This window comes from Elgaria multicarinata, chromosome 16 (genome assembly GCF_023053635.1).
Source record: "Elgaria multicarinata webbii isolate HBS135686 ecotype San Diego chromosome 16, rElgMul1.1.pri, whole genome shotgun sequence".
In the NCBI taxonomy this organism is placed as follows: Eukaryota; Metazoa; Chordata; class Lepidosauria; order Squamata; family Anguidae; genus Elgaria; species Elgaria multicarinata.
Window position 1 is genome coordinate 11,203,593 of NC_086186.1, and position 24,862 is coordinate 11,228,454.

The following is a 24,862-nucleotide window of genomic DNA, read 5'->3' on the forward strand; positions in this document are numbered from 1 at the left end:
GTGTGTGTGTGTGTGTGTGTGTATGGGAGGGATGGAGGGCTCATTCATAAACATTGGAAGACATGGTTACACATCGCTTGATAGTGATGGAGAAGGCCAACCACTGCTCCTCCTGTGCCGCCTCCTCTTCCCCCCACCCCACAACACACACACACACAATTTAATAATTAAGTGTATAAAGTTGAGTCACATGTAGTGCCTGAGCACCTGGGCGCCAAGGGAGGGAAGGGTGTACACGCATGTGCAAGAGGGAGAGGATGCAATTCTTAAGTGAACACTTCCCCAAGTGCACATCTTTTGGATCAAGCCCCCCCCCACACACACACACCCCAATCACCCTGTTCTTCAGACTTCAGTCATTACAGCTGCAATCCGTCAGACCTTTAGCTGGGAGAAATCCCCATTGAGGAGAATGGGCCTTTATTTATTATTATTATTATTATTATTATTATTATTATTATTTATTTATTTATATAGCACCATCAATGTACATGGTGCTGTACGTGGTGTTTTCTGAGTAAACCCTGCAGGGGTTCACACAGCATGCGCAAAGTTGGACTAGATGAAAGTGTGTGTATGTGTGTGTGTGGGCAAAAGTGTAAAGTGAGAAAATAAGTGTGTGAGCCAGAGGAACTCTGTGTGTGTGTGTGTGTGTGTGTGTGTGTGTGTAAGTGTGAAAATGGCCTCTGGTCCCTCTGCAAAGTTAACTCTAATGCAATTGTTTGACATGTGTGTGGGGGTGAGGGATATCGTATATACTCATGAATGAATGTGTCTACATTGGGAGGGGTGGAAGGATGCATAAACAGAAACTAGGAAACAGACCCCAGCAGTGGCTGGATCTAGAGGACTCAGCATAGCCAGAAAAGAAATACCTGAGTTAGTTTATGTGCAAAATAGATTCAGATGAAAAGTGCATTTAGGATATATGCGTTAAGAGTCCATCTTAACTCAAGGGAGCGAGGTCTACATCATGAATAATTGACCCAACTATCTAGTCCTGGGGCAGGCAACCTGGCATTCTCCAGATGTTTTATAGTACAGATCCCATCATCCCCATCCAGCAGAGATCATGGGAGTTGGAGTACAAAATATCTGGAAGGCACCAAGTTGCCTCTTCTTAATCTAATTACTAGGAACCCCTTCTCCTTATACTACAAAAATATTACTATGAATAAGTAGTATTTGTAGTAATAAATACTACAGATACGACTTATTTGTAGTATTTGTTACTGCAAAGTAAGTATTTTAATAAATAACTCCGTGTGTGTGCACGCACATGTGTGCACGCACATCTAAGTGTGACCCTGTTCAGATGACATGCTATCCCATAGTGGTTAAGCATTTTGAGCTAAACATTATGGTTTAGTGTGTCATGTGAACCATTCCCAACTATGGTGACTACATAACCATGGTTTAAACACACTCATTAACAATTTGCTGCAAAAGGGTTAGCAGCCTAACCATGGCTTAGCATGTTGTCTGAACAGGCCATTTATTTCATACTGGCTTATCCAAGGAGTATAATTCTTTGTCACTGCAAAGTTAGGAAGAAAACAAGAGCGCTCATAAAACACGTTCATGTTAATTTTACTGAAGGGGAGAAGCCAGTTGTCATGGAAGGAGAGTCTAGCTCGAAGAAAAATGACCTAGGTAGATACCTTTTGGCAATTTCTCTTAACACTTGCAAAAATGCAGCAGGTAAAAAGTGAATCAGTGCATTAATAGAAGTTTTAGCAAGTCCATTTTTGCCTCTGGATAGATACTTACAAATTATTATTTTTCATCTAGTAAGTTCTTCCTTATCACAGATGTTAGCTCCTTAAGCGCAGAGACAAAATATCTTGTTTTGTGCATGACAACCCTTCCTCCATTGCACGTGGTGAAGGCTGAAATACTATGCTGCTTCACCTGTGAGTAAGCCCCATAGTGCTTAGCTAGACCTACTTCTATGTAAACACGCATATGACTTACTCCCAAGTAAGTGTGTATAGCATTTCAATCTCAGGCTGTGACTTGATGTATATTTATCTGGAACTAAATCACATGGACTTCAGTAAGGCTGGCAATCAATTAGTCATGTTTTGGGTTAGCTTGTCAGTGGCCCATGGTATGTAAGTTACATTCTCAGTTCATTCTCTTCTTATGAATATATTAGTCTGGTACATATGTTGGCATGTTTCAAGGCAGGGTAGAGTTGGAATTTTAGATCACACCTTGCCCTACTGCAAAGTATCACAACACAACAGCACACACAAATCTCCCTGCTTTTGCAACTTTCCCTGCTCTGTCTAGTTTGAAGTGGTCCTTCTGAATGCAAATCAAGAGCTTGGTAATGGATGATTTTCTGTGCTGCAGAATAAGGGCTATAAGAATAAGTCCTCCAGTATCTCTCAGATAGGTTCCTGGAAATGATCTATAAAAATAAAATCCAACAATGCAAAAATCTAGGCCTTAGGTTCAAGTGCATGTAACAGAAGATGGAAGCAGAGAGCAATAAAACACACACACACACACTTGGAGAACTACCTCTTCCCCTGCTGTAAAGCAAGAAATCAGCGAGGCCAGTTTAATCACTGTTGCTAAACAACAGTTAAACAGGGAGGTGTATGTGTGTGGTGGTGGTGTCTTCACAATAAATAAATATGAATATCGCAGTCCGAATATCAGGCCTTGAGACAGATAGACGAAGCTGGCTAGACACGGGAGTTTCTAGAAAGTCATATGAAATTTGGCTTAAAGAGGATTGGAAAGCGCTTGTGATCATTGTCGAGATGGATCACATGTCAGACAGTTTTCAGTTAGCTAGTTCATTCTTCAAGCCCTCTCCGATTTTGCACCCTGTGTAAGGAGAGGAGTACCGTTCCCCACCACAACCTATATGGAGTCCACATTTCTTACCGCTGGGATTGTATTGTTAGTTTTTAACCTCCTCAACTCTGTCCTAGATACTGCTCAGGCCAGAAATAAAAATAAAACGCCCCTCTCCTTTTAAATACGTTGCTTGATGAATGCAATGACATGTCATCGTTCATCTCATTAAGATGCGGCTTAATGGTCTCCATCTATCCAAATATGTGCCTTTTGATGCGGCCTTCTTCGCAAAGGCAGATCAGTTGGAACAGAAGTTTTAGGATTGTTTTGAATGAACCAAAACTGCTACAGCCAGGAGCAATTGTCTGTCCGTCTGTCTCTCTGTCTGTCTGTCTTCCTCCTCCCAGCTACAGGGCTTTGCTTTCCCTCACTCTTGAATTCTTTCTTTCTATTTGAAGGCGAGCTGGTTGCACTTATTAAGAGTTATTAATACTTAATCATCTGGCAGATTTAATTGTGCCAATATTAAAAATGCATCAATGTCAAATTTCATTCATTAAATATTTACATTTTTAAAGGGAAACTGTTTTGCTGCTGTTTTAATATCATTTTAGGAAGCTTTATATAGGATCTAATTAAAAAAGGAGGGGGGAAGTAAATGTTTTGTTTTGTTTTTTTTAGAAAAAAACTTGTTAATGTTGTGGATGGAACGCTATGAACCTAGCAAAACTGTTGTTGCTCCTGTTTTACTGTTAGCAAAATACCCATGCTAACTTTCATTTTTGTAAATGAAAGGGGCTGGCAGGTTTCCTATCTGGGCTGCTTTGTTTTCACAGCAGCTTTGCAAAGCCGGGACATGAATGGTACAGGCAAAAAGAAGTGCAAACGTTATTCATGACTATGCAGACTTAACAAAAGCTTAACCAAGGAGTAAGAATACATGAGGGTGAGTCAGTGTTGTGCAGTCTTCCCCACCAGGGCTTCTGATTCACAAGCCAGTGTGCATGTGCTAAGAATCTCCAGGCGTGTTACTCACACATCTCCACAGTCCCGAGGAAGTTCAGCAAAATTACACATGGTGTAAGGTGCTAGTAAGGAAGACGTCTGAATTGGGCAAAGTCAGGTTATGGCAAAGGACAGTGCCCACTTCATATTTTAATGGGGGAGAGGGGGCTTGGGCAAGGTGCTCGCTGTGGGTCACCCTCCTCCTTCCCACAGTCAGTCACTCCTCTCCATTTGCCTCTAGGCCCAAACTCCGCTGCTGCTTACGGGAGAGGGGTAAGTGAATAAGCAAGTAGGAGCAGCTGCTGCTTCTTGCTCTGCTCCCTTCTCCTTGCTCCGTCACCCAAGGCCGGAAGGAGATAGCAGGCCTGAAGCCAGGGATGGTAAGAGGAGCAGCAGCAGCAGGGGCTGGTCAGGTGTTGGCCCCCTCCCCATAGTACTTCATATATAATAGTAATGGGTGCATATGGGTACATTTCCATATTCGTTTCTATGATTGTACTGTATTCATTATATTTATTTTTACCTGTGCTTGCTCCTACTTACTTGCCTACAGCTCTTTTTTGTTTTGTTTTAATAAAGTTCGATTGCCATAATGCACTGGTTTGGATGTGACCCCCAGTTTTGCCCCCCATGTGCTGAGTCCAGTCGATGGCCAGTTAGGGATGGCCCTTTCAAAAGCCATGCAAAATAGCCTTACCCAGCCTGGTTCTCTCCAGATGTTTTGGACTTCAACTTCCATCAGCCCCAGCCAGTGTGGGCAATGGTCAGGAATGCTGGGGGTTGTGGTTCAAGATATCTGGAAGACACAGGTGGGGAAAGATTGTGCCACATCATTCAGACACCAGTTCTGGCCTTCGCCTGTTCCACCACCCCACTCCTGGTGCTGCCTGAATTTGGCCACTTCACCCTGCTGCAAGACAGGGCCATCCCCCATAATCAATGAGGTTGGAATTTCATTTTGAACCCCCCAAACAGAAGCCTCATAGAATAGCAGAGTTGGAAGGGGCCTATAAGGCCATCGAGTCCAACCCCTTGCTCAATGCAGGAATCCACCTTGAAGTATCCCTGACAGATGGTCGTCCAGCTGCCTCTTGAAGGCCTCTAGTGCGGGAGAGCTCACAACCTCTCTAGGTAACTGGTTCCATTGTCATACTGCTCTAACAGTCAGGAACTTTTTCCTGATGTCCAGGCTGTCTTGCAGAATTTTGCATTTATTTTCTTGGCTGTGGACACTGGTCTCTGTAGTCCTTACCAATCTTTGCAGATGTGCAAATGACAGCCAGGGTGGAAATTGGGGTACTTGCCAAAGGCCCACACTCCAGCCAGGGGTCCCCTGACAAGAGCCCCTCCTCTTCCCCATGGCAACCTGCTAGTTCACCTGCCTCTCGCTTTGGCTCAGCCAAAGGTGATGATGAGAAGGCAGAGCGACAGATGCTGCTGCCTGTTTGTTCCCTGTCGTGCTGCCTGTTAAGCCAGCAGGTGAGAGCAGTGATGAGGAAAAGGAGGAGGAGTACTAGCAGCAGCAGCAGCAGGTGAAAAAGGTAGATTGCCTAAAGGAGCAGGCCTGTTCAAGGTGTCTTGCCCCCAAGGGTCCTCAAAACCTGGAGCCAGCACTGTTGGGTAGGCCCATGGCAGGAAACCCATCTTTGCCATTTCCGACATCACGTTTTTGCATCTGTCAGGTAGGTCCATGGATATGTGAAACTGTGGTGCAGTTAGGTCATTTCAGACTCTGGGCTTAACAGTCTTATGCTCCCCCTCTGACCTCTTCAGATAGTGATGTGTATCACTGCAAAAAGCCAGCCCCGCTGCATTTAGGGGCCCCGTACGCTCATTCTGCTGACTGGGCAGAATGTGAAAAGAATTTGCTCACAGTAAGTAGTCCATCCAATTTGCTCAGAGACAATTTTAGGGATTGGATGACAAAGCCAATGACCAGTGGGCAGTGAAACCATGCCGGGTTTCAATCAGAACCAGTCAGAATTCTAAAGGAACTATCCAAGGTCCAATGCCAATCTACTCCGGTTTTCAATCGGAGCCAGTAAGCTCTGTTCCTTGGACTTCCTTCTGAGTAGACATGTCTGGGAACTTGGCTTTCCTCCTGACTCAAATGCATCCTCTCTTGCCTTGAGTTGTCACATGGAAAAGCACGTTGGAGGTTTACGGCATTGGCGTCATGTTTTGCTTTATTTACAAATTTTGCCGAAGCAGGAGATGAGTGCAGTATCACTCATCTCCTGATGTTCAGGGCTCAGTTATCCTACAGCCAACATGACTAGTAGCCATTGATTAGCAGTGTGCACGGATCCCCCAATCCGCTTCGTGGCCCGATCCGGAAAATCCGGATCAGGCCCGATCCTCTTCGCGCCACTCTGCCTGTCTCCCGCTCCGCTCTGCGTAGCGAGATCCGGCTTCGCCGGCGTTGCTATATGGACGGCGGCAGCGGCGGTGGGACAAGATAAGCCACCACCACCACTGCCCCCTTACCTGCATCCATCACGGGCTTCAATTGTGACTCCAGTTGAAGCCGGAAGAGGCCTTGGCCTTCACTTCCGCCTTCAACCAGGGCCTCAATTGAAGCCCGTGATGGACGCAGGTAAGCGTCCCTCCTCCCTGCTCCCTTACCAGGTGCCGCCACCGCCACATGAATGGCGGTGCCGGGAGCGCCAGATGAGTCCCCCTCCCCACCACTTACCTGCAGGTGAAGCTCCGGATTGAGGCGATCCTCTTTGCCTCGATCCACAGCCCCCCTGACTCTCTTCGCCTCCGCCTTTTCCGGAGGCGAATTAGGCCGCCTCGCTCCTGCTTCTCTGAACCGAAGAGAAGGGGAGCACATCCCTACCATTCATAGCCTTATGCTGGCTGAGTTTGTCTGCTCCCCCTTTAAAGGCAGAACATCTCAAGAGAGAGGCACTGTGCTTCCAGATATCTGCTGACTTCCCGCCTGTGCTTCAGTCAGGCTGCTTTTTCTCCCCATCTCTTAGGGACGGACAAGTCTGTCGGTTTCACTTTCTCCCAGTGACTCTTTTTCCAACTTTAAGTTTGGTTCATCCTGAAGGTTTAGGATATTATTGTTTGTTTAAAAATAAGAAGTTTGCATGAAAAATTGTACACAATTCGTATGCCATTTTTGCCTAATGTGGACATTATTTGCAAACACTCTTCCAAATATAATAGTTTTCTGAATTCTCAGCAACCCACGTATTTGTTTGGATTGGAGAACTCCATTGCAAAATTTGGAGAAGTGTAAATATTGGAGGATAACTGAGTTTCAGGTGTCTTTCCCCCTGTATTGGTTTGAAAGTATGCAATGCGGTAAATTCACATTGAAATGCGATCCAAAGAAATTTCTCCTCCATTCCTAACCTGAACTGTAGAATTCCCTCCTGAAGGGGTAACACCAGATGCCTCCTAACACAGCCTTGGAGAAGGGTGTTAATGACATTCCGGTGCAAAGTATGAATCCTCCCTTCAGTAAAAGGCTGCAACAGAAGAGAGGTTCCCGTATGTAGCTGCCCTAAACCTATCCTGCCACGAGCCAGCCATGAGTATGAAAATCTGATGTGCTAATCCCAAATGGGAGAGATTGCACTAATCCCAGTATTTTTGTCACTGCCTGATGCTTCCAATTAACCAGGCCCTGCTAATCTGTACCAATTGCCTTAAATCACATCCCCATTGGGCTGCATGCTGACCTGTGGCCATATTATCCACATCTATTTGACATTAGGCACAGCTTCCCTGGAAAGGAGTATCCAGCTGTTTTAAGGACTAAACAGCATCCCTGACCGTTTTCATTGCATGTCCAGCTGTGCTGCATAGCTTAGTCTTTCACTTTCCGCTGCATGGGTGAGAATGGGCCACTCCGCTCCCTTGCTGGCTGTGACTACTATCCCTATGACTAAGTGTATGTACACCTTTGTTTCTAGGTTGTGCCTTCCTTACGTATTGTGCCCGGGACTCAGCCCTCAAAGCCCAGAGCGCACTGCATGAGCAGAAGACATTGCCTGGGGTAAGTGATGGCGCTCTACACTATGCAACCAACAGGGGCATCGTTAGGGGTAGGCCCATGAGGGTCAATCCCCAAATCTATTTCACAGGGCCCCAGACCTATGCCATAAAGTGAAATAGATCGGGAGTCCATTAAATCTGGGTAAGTGATGGTGTTCTTCTCTGATGTGACTAACAGGGGCATTGCTACGTGTGGGGCCATAGGGACCCATCTCCAAACTTGGTGTCCATTAGATCTGAGTGCACATTGGTGGCAATGGAAGGGATTTTTTCTCAGTTTAATTGCCACACAAGGGGGCAATTTTCAGTGGGGGGATTGCGGCTGGTAGGGAGGGGAGAGTTAACTCTCCCCTTTCCACGTGCTGTAGCAACCCCCTCCCACACTAAATCTTCCCCTGCATAGCAATTAATCTTTAGAAAATAATTGGGATAATCAGGGTACAAATTAACTGAAGAATTTATTTTATATGAGATGATTTGGATGAGAAACTAATTAGCTGTTTTTTCCTCCTGTGAAATTTAAATAAATCCTAGTAATCATGTCTAAATTTGCACATATAGATACATATTTGTGAACCACCCAGGGAGCTTCAGCTGTTGGGCAGTATAAAAATGCAAATAATAATAATAATAATAATAATAATAATAATAATAATAATAATAATAAGGTTTGTGTCTTATGGGCCTGGGCCCCCGGATCATTTAAATGCCTAGCAATGCCCCTGGTGACCAATACCCACCTCTTTGGTTCCAGAACTGTGAGCAGGGATAAGTTTGAATAGGGATAATGGATTTTGATCACACTACATATGTGTCAATTAGCTTACCTAGTGCCAGGAAGTTTGCGTTATTCACAGCAGTTGTTTTTTGAATGGCTACTGTTACAAATGTGTTTGTCACTGTCAGTACTTTCTACATTTAATTCTCTTCTGACTTCCCTGTTTACAATACTCCCCACAATCCCCCATAGCTGAAACTCTCGATTACACTTCATGCACCTGATGAATCAAATCTCCCAACACACGTTGGGTCTGGCTGCAGCGATGTCCCACTTCTTTTCCTTGCAGTGTGTGGGGCTACCACAGGGTGGTGGCGTCAAATGCCTTGGAGATGGGGGCAAAGGATTTGTCCATATGTAAAGGCTTACAGAGGCAAGGTAATAAATTCAGGCCTAGAGTTTTTTTCTATTGGGGGAAGAGGGTATAAAAGAGTGAGAGAGCCAGCCAGACCAGAGGCAGGGAAGACCAGAGTATGAGGAAGAAGTAGAAAGAAGTAGTTTGAAGAAAACTAGGTGCAGCTTAGGGTAAAAGAACTTGCATTTTTACAGCTGTTATTTTCTTTTAATGCCTTTTGTATCACTCAGCTCAATTGACTAAATAACTTTAATTGTAATGTGCTTGTTTTAATTCACTAGTAAACTGTTGCATTAAGCCATAATTGTCTTGTGTGCCAATGACCATCCGTCTACAGCCTAAACCCCACATTAAAATAATAACGATAATGATAATGATAATGATAATGATAATGATAATGATAATAATAATAATAATTTATTTCTTACCTGCCTCTCCCTCTGGATCAAGGTGGAGAAAGTGAAGGGAAAAAAAGGAAAGTGGAACTCTTAAGGAGGCAGAGATCCTTATAGAGTTGCTCAGAGGGTCCAGGCCATAGAAGGAACCCTGATACCATACTAGTCCTAGTATTGATCCCACCCAAAGAGGGTCAACAGCCTGATGCACTCCTGGTTTCAAGAGATCAGAGGATGAAGTCTTGTGTTGATGGGTCATTAGCAGCAGATTAAGTTAATAACTAACCGGGTAATAAAACTTTAGGGTGTATTCACGAACAACTCCTTGTGCCTGCTTTGATTTGGAAGGACTTTTCAAAGGGATTTGTAAATAGTGCGATGCCAGATGAATACAGGGCCACAGGGGCAGGTTGGCAGAAGTCAGTGATTCAGACATGCGTCTGGAACATCCTGTTCCTGTCTGTCACGGCTCTGACAGTTCAAGTATCTGTTGGCCAGTTTGGAAAGATCTTTGGAAATGACTTTCTAGGTGCAAACTCTTTGTTTGATGCATCTCCCTGGGTTTTTTTATATTTTATTTTACCCTGGCAGTTTCCTCAGGCTCACCGTAAAGGTAAAGAGCCAGTAATCCATCTAGATTTTTTACTGTGAGCCAAATATAATTCTCAGGGGTATAACTTATTGGGATCAGGCCTGAAGACTGGTGTTTACTAGGACTGCGCTCTGCTTCAGAGATATGGCAGGGCAATGTATATTCTGCAGTTCAGGACAAATATGAAATGTAACATAAAATCCCTGCTCCGGAGAATCTCAGCTTGCTTGCTTTTTATGTGTTATATAAAAACACATAAGTTACTAGTTATTATGGAAGCTATATATTTGTAAGTGTGGGTGCAACACTTGATGAATTCGCTGAAGCGAAATGTGTGGCTAAAGATTTCCAATGATTACAGGGAGTGGGATCCTTCTCTCCACGCCCTCTCCATTACTAGCAGAACAATATGCAAAGTTGCTTAATGGGCATAATTTAGTAACAGAAGTCAGCTTTTCTTGGAATGTTTTCTTTTATTACATTGATGCAGAATTCTCTTTTCTTTTTTCTTTTTAGTTTCCTTCCTTCCTTTTCTTAGTTCATTCTTTTTTAGGTCAAATGTACTCAGCCTTAGCTATAGCCCCTTTTTTCTATCCTTCTGTATCTGTATATCTATGACATCCTTAGAGTGTTAGAATCTGCCAATGACATCCAACTCTAGGTTCCAGCTTTGAGGGGGTAATGCTTATAGAATAGTAGAGTTGGAAGGGCCTATAAGGCCATCAAGTCCAACCCCCTGGATCTGGGACTAAATCAACAGCCCTAAGTTGTTGGGGCATTCAAGAGGCAGCTGGACAACCATCTGTCAGGTATGCTTTAGGGTGGATTCCTGCATTGTGCAGGGGGTTGGACCCGATGGCTTTATAGGCCCCTTCCAACTCTACTATTCTATGATTCTATGTGGGCTACCATCGACAGACACTTAACCTAAACTATGCCATTCTCTTTAGCAATGATGGCTTTGTGACCTTTGCAACCAGAGAGGTTGACCATGGGTTTACCTGGTAGCAGTGGCTGGCTCAGCAAGCCGCCATTTTGAATTTCCCACCATGCCCCCGAGTGACAGTATGTCAGATGCATGGTGGAAATTTTTAAATGGCAGATTGGGGACATAGCCACTCTGTATGGAGGGGGACGCAACAGAGCAAGCACCAGTACAGTGATTCCTGCTAGCACATTGGAGCACTGGCAGCTTTCTCAGGGTGCCATGTGCGGACACCTTCCTTGGCCAGAAACTCTTAAGAAGGGTCTGCTGAATGCTGCAAACATTTTTCCAAATTGTGTTTTTCCTCTCTCTCTCTTTCTCTCTCTCTCTGATCCTTTCTCTGGTTGCAAAGGTCAAAAAGCCATCGTTGCTAAAGAGAATGGCATAGTTTAGTGTATCTGTTGATGGCAGCCCACAACTTAGGGCTGTTGATTTAGTCCGAGATCCAGTTTTTGGGGGGAGTTCGGGCAATGAAAGCTGATGGCCCAAATTCCGGGTTTTAGTCAGAACCAGACAGAATTCCAATGGAACTATCCAAGGTGCTGAACCCTGCCCCAGCTGCCTCACTTTCCAGCCCTGCTCAGGGAGGAAATGCATAGCTGTGTGTCCAGGGCTGGTGCTACCATAGAGGCCACTCAGGCGGCCGCCTAGAGCGCCAAGCTAAGAGGGGCACTGGGCACAGTGCAGCACTCACACACGATGGATGTGAGTTGGGCCAGCCCAAGGATTCAGCTGGGCCTGGGCAGCCGAGATGGCGCCCCGCACCCACCCAGCCGAAGCGAAGCCTGGGACGCTGGGGGGGTGGGGCGGCTCCACGTTCGGACTTCCGGAACATGCCCGGAAGACAGAGAGAGAGAGAGAGAGAATGTATGGGTGAATGGGGTGCATGGGATCTTTGTGTGAATGCATGTGTTCATGCGTGTGTTTGTTTGGAGTGGGTGATGCTGAGTGTGTGTGTCTGCGCGCGCGTGAGTTGGGGGGATGATTTGGAGGTGATATTCCTATTAAATAATGCATTTAAGACCCATAGACGTTCCTTTCCAATTTGTTTGCTATAATTGGCATGACGTATTTCTTGCACCTTAAAATAAATTTAGCAGTTTCAAGTTTTGTGCTTCTTATTTTTTTCCAGGAAACATATGTTCTTAAAAATCAAAGTTGGCATTTTTTGGGGTGGTGGTGGTGAAAGTAGCTCACCTTGCCTAGGGCGCAAAATAGTCTGGCGCCAGTCCTGTGTGTGTCCTATATGGCATGGTGTCTCTCAATCACAGCCCCACTAACTCATTGGGAGGGGAGCAAAAGTTGAACTGCAATTAAAACTTTCACTGATTAATCAACCAATTTACAGCACAACCCTATGCATGTTGACACAGAGGCAATATCCATTCAGTTCAAGGGGGCTTAATTTCTGGCATGTATAGCAAGGGTAGGCAACTTAGTATGTTCCAGATGTTTTGGACTACAACTCCCACTAGCTCCAGCCAGGGATTATGGGAGTAGTAGTCCAAAACTACTAGCAGATGGCATTGCAGTCAGTTGAAGCTGTTACAGCCCTAGTGTACATGAGGTAGGGGTATTTTAACTTGAACGGTATGCTTGTATTCACGTGTGTATGTGTGTGTGTGCATATATATTTGCATCAGTTGAGATATGATACTTGATACTTCTTGGCATGAATATATACTTGTCCACCTTAATAAATATCATAGACTACCAGATGGAATATAAAATAGATATATTGGATTCTGACATATACAAAGCGCAACAGTAAATCAATCGGTGACATGCATAACAAAGTGACATTTCAAGATAAGCAATTTAACTTTAATCACTCCAAAGTCCTGCGTGATGCTCAGAGTCTAGAAGAACTTCTTTTCTCTTCTTTCTTTTTTTAAAGAATCCAGGGACAAAGAGTGCAATAGAAGCGAAATTAACAAATAAAATTCTTCCATTTAGGGGACGGGGGGGGTAGCTTAATGGTAGAGCCCGTGTCAGTGGGGGCAGGGGGACCCAATGTCAGTGGGGTGCAGAACTTTGGATAGGTCCTTTAGAGTTCTGACTGGTTCTAACTGAACCCAGAGTAGATTCAGCACCCCACCGACATCAGAGCCACCAGCCTCCACTGAAACCAGAACGTGCAAATATTATTCAAATCTGCATCCTCTATTTGGTGATGCATTTCTTTTCTTTTCTTTTTTGGCGATGCGTAAGTGGCCACCGCATTTCCCGGGAACAGGATTTGTGTGCATTCTCTCTCCGTCTCTTTCTCCATTGCACCATCAAAGTCACCAGTGTGGGATACGAGGCTGGGAATTTCATCTTTTTTAGGGGAGCTGGAACATGCTTTAAGTGAAGCTCTACTGGCACATGCTTTAAATGAAGAAGGTTGCCAGTTCAATTGCTGACTTCTCCAGGCAGGTCTGGGAAAGATCCCTGTTGGAAACCCGGGAGTGCTGTTGTCAGACGGCGTGCACCAGCCTCCTCTCAATTGTGTTGCACTATAAGTTCCATCATCCCTAGCTATTGGCCATGGCTGAGGCAAGATTTGGATCTGGATCTCCCTCAGGTTAGTCTGCTGCTAACAGTGGGCCATGCTGCCGAATGCCCCTATTACTGCCTGAATGGAACAAGGGTTGGGGAACCTGGGGGTGGCTGCTTTGCCATGGGCACAGAGGCGTGGTTGCCAGATGCTATCTTTTTGGGGTAAGGTTGCCTGTTGCTTTAAGATCTCAGGAATTAGATAAAAAGAGAACCTGCAGCAACTGATCTTTCATCTAGCCTTGCAAACAAATTCACTAGCCTATAAAAATTTCTACTGGCCCACCTATCTCTCTTTGTTGCTCATGTGTGACTTGCAAGTACAAGCGGAAAAAGAAATGAATCAACTCTTTTTCAAGTTTGCACAGTTGTGTTTGCCTAGAGCCCTTACAGCTCTGAATCCAATTCTTCATGACTTAGTGGAATGGTAAATTTTGAAAGACAGATGCTCATCACGTCTGCCTCTACAGCCACATCCTCAAGGAAAGTCCAAAACTGAAGGCAGGTATATTTGCAGGGAGTATTTTTATACGAAGCTGAAGCGTGTTTAGAGGAGGGCAACCAGGATGATCAGAGGTCTGGAAACAAAGTCCTATGAAGGACTGAAACAACTGGGCACATTTAGCCTGGAGAAGAGAAGATTGAGGGGAGACATGATGGCACTCTTCAAAAACTTGAAAGGTTGTCACACAGAGGAGGGCCAGGATCTCTTCTCAATCCTGTCAGGGTGCAGGACACGGGAAAATGGGCTCAAGTTAGAGGAAGCCAGATTCCGGCTGGACAGCATGAAAAACTTCCTGATAGTTAAAGCAGTACGACAATGGAATCAGTTACCTGGGGAGGTTGTGGACTTCCCCACGCTAGAGGCCTTCAAGAGGCAGCTGGACAGCCATCTGCCAGGGATGCTTTAAGGGGGATTTCTGCATTGAGCAGGGGGTTGGACTCAATGGCCTTAGAGGCCCTTTCCAACTCTACTATTCTATGATTCTATGATGTGACCCCTCCCCTCCTCCAGTCGGCTCAGTGCAAACTAGGCTTGAGATTCACCTTAGACTACCCTTCTAGACTAAAAAATGTCCCACAACACACAGCATGCCCCTAAACATTGGGCAAAAGGTGGGATACAAATAATAATAATATTAATAATATTAATAATAATAATAATAATAATGCCCTTAGCTTGACTTCACTTCTGCTTTTTTTTTTTTTAGAGTTGTTGTAAGACATTCTTGTTCAGATGTGCCCAAATGGGAATTGATGCTTGTTCTATCTAGTTTATAGTGTTGGAGATACAGCTACATTTTAATGGGTGCGATGCTTGTTTTATTGCATTTGTCATTGTAAGCTGCTCAGAAATCTGGTATATAGAATGAAGTAAAACATCTATTATATATTAGATAGATGGATGGATAGATAGATAGATAGATAGATAGATAGATAGATAGATAGATAGACAGACTAACAAATTCAGTAACCTAGCCACAAATCTGTGGTTCTTACCCCCAAAAAAATCCGGAGCAGCCCGTCGTCAGGCATTTTAACTCAGCTGCACATAAGAGAAGCCAGTCAATGGCTACTAGCCCTGATGGCTATGGGCTACTTCCAGTATCAGAGGCAATAAACCAGTTACCTGCAGAATCGCCTTCTCCAGTACAATCCGCCCTGCGCACTCAGGTCCTCTGGGAAGAATTTACTCGAGTCAACAAAAAGTCTGACAACCTTTACCCAGAGGACCTTTTCTTCTGCCACTCCCAGATTGTGGAATGGCCTGCCTTCGTCAACTTAAGAGCCTTCAAGAATTTAAGAAAGCCATAAAGACTGATCTCTTTCAGCAGGCCTGCCCAGTTGAACTTTAAGAAGCTTTTTAATAATGTATTAGTTTTATATGTTTTAATCAATTATAAGTATTTTATGGTCTTTTGCATTTGTGTTGTACCCCACCTCGATCCAGAGGGAGAGGCAGGTAAAAAATAAATAAATAAATTTATTATTATTATTATTATTATTATTATTATTATTATTATTATTATTATTATTGGTGGGAGGGTGCTGTTGCACCATGTCCTGGCTGACAGCAGGTTGGCCACTGTGTAAACAGAGTTCTGGACTACATGGTCTGATCCAGCAGGGCTCCTCTTATGTTCTTCATCTCTCGGATTTACAGTTGCCTCCAACTGAACAAACAATGCACACTGACAAGCTTGACAGAAAGGAAAACTTCTAGACTCAGAATTTGTAGTCCTTATGGAGGACATTTCATAAGCTTTCTGCCACTCACACCTCCTTGTTGTTGTTGTTGTTGTTGTTAGGAATTTTCATCTCCCAGCGTTCCGAACTGCCACTCTTGGTATCCAGTTAACATCACAGCTACTGATGAGGGTGGAAGTCGAAACATTTAGCTCTAAATGCATTTCGAAATTACTCTGTTGTTTGTCTGCCTCTCTCTGTAATATTTTTTACCCTGACCACATCCATAGTGGATCAAAAACCTCCTCGTTGCTTTGCTGTTGCGCCGTCTTAACATGCATAAGATTGCACCCTTAGTCTGCCACTGGTGACCATCCTGGCTGAGAATGATGGGAGTTGGAGTTCCACACATCTGGAGGGCACCAGATCTTCTTGGTAAACCGAACACAAGCGAAATGCTCAACCTGAAGCAACAACGAGCAGCTTTGAATAAACTAACATCCATATTTTTTGAGTAAGACCTGGTGTTGCACGTTGCCTTTCTGTGCAACGTTCTCCTTGATTTCCATCTAGCGCCGGCCCCCAACACTTCACACCACCTAAAAGGAAACTTCCTTTCCTTGTTTTGCTGCAGTCAGGCTGCCTCCGAGTGCTGCTTCCTTTGTGGGGGTGCGAGATGGAGGCGAACTAATTACCCTCGAGTGCCTCCGCTCAACGCTGCCAGCAAATCCTGAGTATTTCAAATGGGTCCCCGTGGGTTCTGCGCTCCGTGTGCGCTCTCTGCTGCAGAGGAACAGGAGGCGGGATGGCAAGTGGTCAGTGGCCAACAGGAGCTTACTGCAAGGTCCTTGTAATACCCAGACAAAGAGTGAGCAAAGTTTCCCTATTCTGATGGTGCGGGAAGATGCCCTGCTTAAGCTGTGAGGCAGCTCTAGCCCAGGAGCAGAGCTAGGATCAAGTGGCTGGACCCTTCTCTGCCTGAGACCCTGGAAGACCACTCCCAATCAGCACAGAGCAGAAGTCCCTGACCTTTTTGGACCCGTTGGCACATTTGGGAATTTGAGAAACTATTGTGGGCACTACCACAAAATGGCTCCAATGGAGGATGAGGCTACTCACATAATGGCTACTGCAGGGGCTGATGAGCCAAGAGGTGTGTGGGGGGGAGGGGGAATAGCAGGGCTAGAGGCTGGGGGGGAGGGGGAAATGGAAAGTATTGCTTTCTAGCCTGCCCAACTTCTTCATTCTTTCTCTTTTGGTGTCTCTTTCTCTCTCTACACTTCCAGCCTCACTCAAGCTGCAGGAGCCCTGCCCTCTCTTGGTATGGAGAACGTGGATAGGGAGACTTTTTCTCACTCTCTCAAAATATTAGACCCTGGGGTCATCCCATGAAGCTGATTGGTGGGAGATTCAGGACAAATCAAAGGAAGGCCTTCTTCACACAGCGCATAGTTACATTATGGAACTCACTACCACAAGATGTAGTGATGACCACCAATTTGGATGGCTTTAAAAAGGGGTTGGATAAATTCCTGGCGGCAAAGGCTATCAATGGCTACTAGCCCTGATGGTTGTGTGCTATCTCCAGTATGTGAGGCAGTAAACCCGTGTGCACCAGTTGCTGGGGAACATGGGTGGGAGAGTGCTGTTGCACCATGTTCTGCTTTGTTGGTCCTTAGCCAACAGCTGGTTGGCCACTGTGTGAACAGTGCTGAACTAGGTGGACCCTTGGTCTGATCCAGCAGGGCTCTTCTTATGTTCTTATGTTCTTATCTGGTCACTCTAGTATAGCTCCTGCAGCTTTAACTGTTGTGATGAAGAGGGAATTTCACGAGGTGCTGCATGCATGCATACAAATGGCACCTGCTGAAATTCCCTTTTTTATGCAACTGTTAAAGATACAGGAGACCCGGTCCTCCTTTTCACATGGTCACCCTAAGTATTTATAATCTCATGGATTATGTAGGTTGACTTGCAAGAATGCAGATTCAAATACCTTGGGGGGGGGATTTCCTTTTCAAAAGCCAGGGGAATTGAATGAGCTTTGTGGAACTTGAGCCAACATGAGTAAGCCCGAACTCTAGTCTTAAACCAGCAGGCATTTTGATCATTGACTAGAAAACCAAGTCAAGTCCAATCAGGTTGTATACCACTTTTCAAACCTATTAATCCCATTACTTGAGTTTTTTAAAATAAAGACTGCAGACTGGCATTTTTAAAAGTACTCCACATGGCTGGATCTCAAAAGCAACGTTTTGAAAATGCCCTCCGATTCAAAAAGTGAAATAACTGAATTCTGAAGTTTTGCCCAATTTTTGCTACATCTGTATAAAAGGGCTAGTAGAAAGTTGGACAACCACCTGTCCGGGATGTTCGATCTACAGAATATCTGATGTGAGACACAGAGTTTGGCAGGGTGGTTCTTTTTGTCACTTCCAAATTTGAGATGCTGTGATTCTAAGGTGTGGCCTGTGAGTTCAATAAAAGCACATGGTACCATGCCCCCCACCCTCTGAATGTAAGAACGGAATCACACCATTGAATTCCTTCCACCACCTTGTCAAAAACTCTCTGTTTATTGACAGGGCTGATCCAAGGCATTTTGCTGCCCGAGGCAAGGGATAAAAAGGTCCCCCCACAACACAATTCAGTGTACAAAAGTTGACCAGACTGTCAACCAAATCATATTTCAACACTAGAGACAAGATGGGCTTCCCCACTGCACCTGAGTGCAGCAGGATAGCTTAAGGGGCGCAGAAAAGGTCACATGACTCATACAGCTCTATCTGCCCTGCAGCAACTGCCGCCTGAGAGAGATGCCTGGAACGCTCTTCCAGAACATTTGAGAACTACAAGTTCAACCGCAGCTTTTAAAGCTCAACTAAAAACTTTTCTTTTTCCTAAAGCTTTTAAAACTTGATGTTGTGCAGACTTCTACTGTTACTTTCTACTGTTAGTTTTACCCTACCCTGTGCCTGCTTACCCTACCCTGTACCTGTTGGCATTCTCTTCCCCTCCTTATTGTTTTACTATGATTTTATTAGATTGTAAGCCTATGCGGCAGGGTCTTGCTATTTACTGTTTTACTCTGTACAGCACCATGTACACTGATGGTGCTATATAAATAATAATAATAATAAGATGCCTCCCTCTGTCTAATGGTAGAGCCGGCCCTGTTTAGTGAAGAGGATAGAGTCAGAAAGAAGACTTCGAGCCTAGCCTTCTCTTTGACATGCTAGAGGTTTTGTTGTTGTCAATGGCCCCATTCAGAAGACGCCTTAAACCATGGCTTTAACCATGGTGGTTAAGCCAGAAAGCAGGGGCTGTGTTCAGAAGACACCTTAAACCATGGCTTTAACCACAGTGAATAAGGCTTTTTGCATTATTCACCATGGCTAAAGCCATGGTTTAAGGTGTCTTCAGAACACAACCTGGCTTTCTGGCTCAACCACCATGGTTAAAGCCATAGTTTAAGATGTCTTCTGAATGGGGCCATTGTTGTTGTTTGGTTGTTTGGTTATAACAACAACATGGGGTTGCATGTTTTAAACCTTCAGTTATGTGATTCCTCCACTTGCTTTCTCAAGTGGTATAGTCCTGGGGAGGGTTGCAACATACTATATGACAGGAGAGAAGAGCCTCTTATTCCAGTGGTGGGCGGAGCCAAAAGTTGCAGAGCCAAAATACCATCTAGTGTAGCTTCAAGGTCTTCTTGCCCGTAGCTCAGTCTTAGCAGAGGCATTTCAACCTTTCAGGAGGGGAGAAGCGAAATTGCACCCAACCCAGGAAACCAGCCAAGGGTCAAGGGAACGGGGGCGTTTCGTCCCCTGGGTCTGCAACCATGCCACATGGTGCCAACCCTTCTAACAGCAATCGGAGCCTGTTGGCTTGTTTTCGATAGGCAACGTTGCTGTGCCACGACTCCAACCCCAAAGGGCAAATGCAGTGCCTCCGATCCAACCTGCGACGGGCACGGCCTCAGAGGAACTCAGTGGCCCTTCTCCACCTCTAGGTTCGTTGCTCCCATGGAGCACCTCGGGGTGCCCCCGGCCCCGGGGTAGAGCTGGCTGGAAAGAGGCTTGCTTCCTGCCTTGGAAGAGGTGACACAGAAAGCTATTGACCTGCTGTTCTAATTGCCTGACATTCTGTTTAGTAAACCCTAATTACTGGAGCCAGGAGTTAAATGGGAGGCTGTTAAACGAGGATTGACAGCTGCGGCCGCGGATCTAATTACAGGCATTCCTTATGCAGGGAGCGAGGCTGCGCTGCCTCTGTTGCCGTGGAAACACACAGGCACGGCATGCGCGGTGCGAAGGAAGCCAGCAGCATCAGCCGGCCGGGCCTACCCCACACCCTGCAGGCTCATGTGACTTTAGGGCTTCACGGCAACATAACCCCAAGGCGTAGAGTGCGAAGCAGAGCCAGGGTCCTGGGCACGCCGCCTCCAAGTGCGGGACGGATCAGGTGATGATTTTCCCCGTGACGGCACAGTGCGCTTAGCACATGGGTTGCGCATCAATGCATCGCTGCAAGGTTTGGGCTTCTTCACGGGGAAGTGAGCCACATTGCCACGTGGTGGCCGTGTGTCCTCTTTTAAGGGGACAGTCGTCTATTTGAAGTGGACGCTCCTCTGTTTGAAGGTGTCCTCTATTTGAAGTGCTGGTTTAGTCCAAATCCAGAACCCTAAGAAAGGGGAGGAGCAGGGGGTCTGGAAGTTGTGCATCCGCAGGGAGCGCCTGGACATGATGATGGGGTCATAATCCCCATCATGGTGAGATAGATTATTTAAAATAATGTATACTTTTATTTTATAATAAAGAATAGCATTTTAAACACACACACACACACACACACACACACACACACACATCACAACCCTTCCTTTTTCGGTGGTGGTAAAATTAATGGTACTCCAACCATAAATGGAGCTGTACCAAATTTTGTGGAGTTATTGTAAAATGCCCTGTACATAAAGGAGCTCATTTATCTAAGAAGGAAAGGAAAGGAAAGGAACCTCTCATGCAAGCACTTGAGTCATTGCTGACTCCTAGAGGGACGCCTGCTTTCGCTGACGTTTTCTTGGCAGACTTTGTAGTGGGGTGGTTTGCCGTTGCCTTCCCCAGTCGCAGTTACCTTTCCCCCAGCTAGCTGGGTACTCATTTTACTGACCTCCCTCAGAAGGATGGAAGGCTGAGTCGACCTGAGCCTGCTGCCTGGGAACCAGCTTCTGCTGGGATCGAACTCAGGGCGTGGGGAGAGTTTTGGCTGCAGTAACTGCCACTTACCACTCTGTGCCACACAAGGAGAAGGCTCCGACGGGCTGTTGTCCCTTCTTTGTGGGAGCAGAGATGCAAGGACATATATGAAATATTTCTAAAAAAAAAATAAGATCAATATCAACCCAATAGAATGAAAAGTGCCAACTATGGTACAAACATAAATGTTTCCTGAAATTATCTATCTATCTATCTATCTATCTATCTATCTATCTATCTATCTATCTTTAAAAAAATGTTTTACAGATGGTTAGGAATGACTCCCCAAATTCTTAAAACATGATGACATCACCAATATTCCATCTTCTGGCATATAGAGACAGTAGAAAACAGCAAGACAATTTCATGGGTTCATGTACATATGTATGCATATTGTTTAAAGCTTCTTTATATCACTCTTCAGCCAAAACCATCCCCCAGAGCAGCTTTCAAACTTCAGAAACAAAGCAGTCTCTGCCCACAGGCTTATGATCTAAAAGACATGACACAAAAGGAAAAAGGATTGGGAGGGAGAAGGAAAAAAGCAAACGCAGACACGAGTTACAAAGTCCAGCAGACAGCATTCTGAGGTCATGGAGCTGGAACAAAGTACATCTCCCTCCAGTGACTTCAGCAATAGCAGTTCGTAGCAGAAGGGAGGAAGATGTCAGCTGGGTCGGTATTTAGGTGTGATGAAGGAGTGAAGTTTTGAACCCAGATCTCCTCCTTGATTCATGGCTGAAGCGCGATCCCTTTTGCACGAGGGAAAGGCTGGATTCCGCCTTGTTGGCATGGCGTCCCCCTGCGTACGAGGGCGTTTCTTACATTTTCAATTGAGCATCTGTGCAACGGGCTCCCGTGGTGTTTCCCAAGGCCTGTCAAACCTGATGCGTTGGTGGTTCGCTCGGATCGTGCGCATTCCCTTTCCGTGTGGGCTTGGGCTGTGTGAGCATGTGCAAAGCTGAGACGAGGCCCAGGCTAAATCTGTGCCAGTCCGGGGCTGACAAGGATGCAGGAACAAAGGTAGGGTAGGGAGAAATGACCGCTTGCATGTGTCAGGATTGGAGGAGAAGGCTCCGACGGGCTGTTGTCCCTCCTTTGTGGGAGCAGAGATACAAGTCGATCATTCAGGGTGGGGGGTGAGCAGTGGAGTCTTCACGCCACTCTGGATTCTTTACGCCTCTCTCCCAAGAAGCTTTTTGAGCCCTAGCTGTTGACAAGTGAAGTTTGTGACTCAGAAATTCCAGTTCCCCTCCCTCCTCCAAGGCTTGGGCTGCGTGATTAAATATCCCCATGCATCTGTTTGCCCGGAAATTTGCTCCGCAGAAGAGACGCAAATCTCTGATGAGCTTGTTCTCTGCTCAGGCACCCTGCCTTCATGTACACCCCCCCCCCTTCCGCGTGGCCCTGCTTCAGAGGGCTTGAATGCAATGGGACCGGGTGTGTGGGTGAAGACAGAGCGACTGCCCCCGCGATCCTGTTGTTCCTCGCACACGCAGGATTTCAGTCGTGCTTTTGCCGCTCTTCAACTCTCCCTGCTGGGTCTCATGGGGAGCTGTTCTTCAGCACCGCTGCCGGATCCATTACTTCCCCAGCAGTGGCTCCTGGGACCGCTTGATCTACATCCCACTGAAGTGGTTGCAAAACGCCTCCTGCTGATCTCTATGGAGATGCGGATGGGACCCCTGTTCCTTGTGCCTCTGGTGTGTGTGTGTGTGTGTGTGTGTGTGTACATTGGGAGGGATTAGGCATCGCTGGGGGATAGAGGAGGAGGAAGAGGGGGAAATAACCACCCCTCCCCTGCCAGGAAACCCAGCTGCAGACAGCGTTGGAACACAGAGGACCAGAAGGTCTGAGATGCATTTTCCCCATATAGGCAGATTGACAAGCCCTTCAGACCCCTTCCTAATGTGGTCGGCGTGACAGCTCTGTGCAACACCAGTTGTCTTGGTGAAAGAATATCAGTTGGTGGGGCTTGGGCAGTTTCTGGAGAACAGTTGTCCTAGCTTTTGCTTCTCAGGGACAGCTCAATGGAGTGCAAAAAGGAAGGGCAGAACACAGCCCATGGGGTGGTGAATGTGCTCTGCCTTTCAGTCAGAGCTCTGAAGATGCTATCCGAGGTGCTGAATGCTGCTCCCCAAAATAGAGGGGAGGTAGAGCTAATGAGCCATGAGAAACAGGTAACCTGAAGAAAAAGTTGGGCTTGGGTGGAAGTGAAGACAAACTCCAGTGTGGTGTAGTGGCTAAAGTGTTGGACTGGGAGTCGGGAGATCCGGGTTCTAGTCCCCACTCGGCCATGGAAACCCACTGGGTGACTTTGGGCCAGTCACAGACTCTCAGCCCAACCTACCTCGCAGGGTTGTTGTTGGGAGGATAAAATGATGAGGAGGAGGAGGATTATGTACGCTGCCTTGGGTTCCTTAGAGGAAAAAATGGTGGGATATAAATGCAACAAACAAACAAATAAATAAACATGGCCTCCTCTCCCTATGCCATCTGCCCCTTTTGGGCTCCCTTTCTCTTCTCTGTTTCCCCACCTGATCAGCTGTTTGGGGCCTAGTTTTAACACAAAAGTTGGGACCGCCCAACCCAGCTGCTGATGGTGGCAGGGCGTGTGCACGTGGGCGTGCGTGAAGGGATCACCGTGCAAGTGGATTGTTGGCCTTAGAGGCCAAAATAAATAAAATAAAAGCCAACAACTTCTAGAGCACAGAGACAGATGGCTGCTTTACAGAATGAGAGAAATGCCCATCAATGACCAAGGAAACCTTTTTCTCTGCCCACCCACTCCACACAATGCCCCAGGCTCCGGCTCCAAGCTGGAAGCATCTGCAGTTGTACTTGGAGCCGTGCTGGGAATTGTTCCCCTTTGCTCCTTTCCAGATTCCCCTCATGTTGCTACCCAGAGAAGCAGGCAGAAGTGGATTTGGGGAACAACTCCAGGGTAGAACGCACACCCTGCATGCAGAAGGTCTTGGATTCTGTCTCCATCCCAAAGGATTTCAGACAGGAGGACTGGGCATGGCCCCAATCCATTATTATTATTATTATTATTATTATTTATTTATATAGCACCATCAATGTACATGGTGCTGTACAGAGTAAAACAGTAAATAGCAAGACTCTGCCGCATAGGCTTACAATCTAATAAAATCATAGTAAAACAATAAGGAGGGGAAGAGAATGCCAACAGGTACAGGGAAGGTATAGAGTGCTGATGCTAGCCAGTACAGACAGTGCTAGGCTGATGGCTTGATTCAGTATAAGGTGGATTATCTGCAATAATTAAAAAAAGGATGTGCATCTATCTGCCGTTCAGCACCATGTCTTCAAGATGGTGAGTCTTAGATTAAATCCATGGACTCCTCTTCCCAAACCCTACTCCTCTCCCAAGGCCAGACCCCTGGAAGATACTGGAGGCATGAGGAGAAGGTGGGGAGGGGAACCTCCACCCCTGCTGTCTCCAGTCTTTGATCAAAGACAACATTAGGGATTCCTCCTACTTTGCACATTGCTCATCCTTCCAATTGGCAGATATGGCTATCCAAGAACCTGTCCTGGGCACTACCAAAGAATGACTGCCATCAGAGGTGTAGCTATTCAGAAAGGACAAGTAACCTGCCCACATTACTGAATCCAAGGCAGAGGTGGGGTCTGAACCCCAACACACTGAACCCACAGTTCTCAGCACCCACAGAAACATGTTTCACAGCAATCTCAGCTGTCGGTAAGAAAATGTCTTCATTTTGTTTATTTTTTAAATGTGAGAAGGGTAGAATCATAGAATCATAGAATAGTAGAGTTGGAAGGGGCCTATAAGGCCATCAAGTCCACCCCCCTCCTCAGTGCAGGACTTCACCTTAAAGCATACCTGAGAGATGGTTGTCCAGCTGCCTCTTTAATGCCTCTAGTGTGGGAGAGCCCACAACCTCCCTAGGTAACCGTTG

The 24,862-nt window shown here is 45.9% G+C and overlaps 1 protein-coding gene across 3 annotated transcripts in view; it reads left to right on the forward strand.

Moving 5' to 3' along the window:
* The window catches only part of CELF6 (CUGBP Elav-like family member 6), a 141,435-nt gene that overhangs the window by 630 nt on the left and 115,943 nt on the right, over nt 1–24,862 (forward strand). For all 3 annotated transcript variants that reach the window (XM_063142244.1, XM_063142246.1, XM_063142245.1), the window contains exon 2: nt 7,749–7,831. In XM_063142244.1, the coding sequence (XP_062998314.1) occupies nt 7,749–7,831 (83 nt within the window). The remainder of the gene's footprint in view (nt 1–7,748; nt 7,832–24,862) is intronic.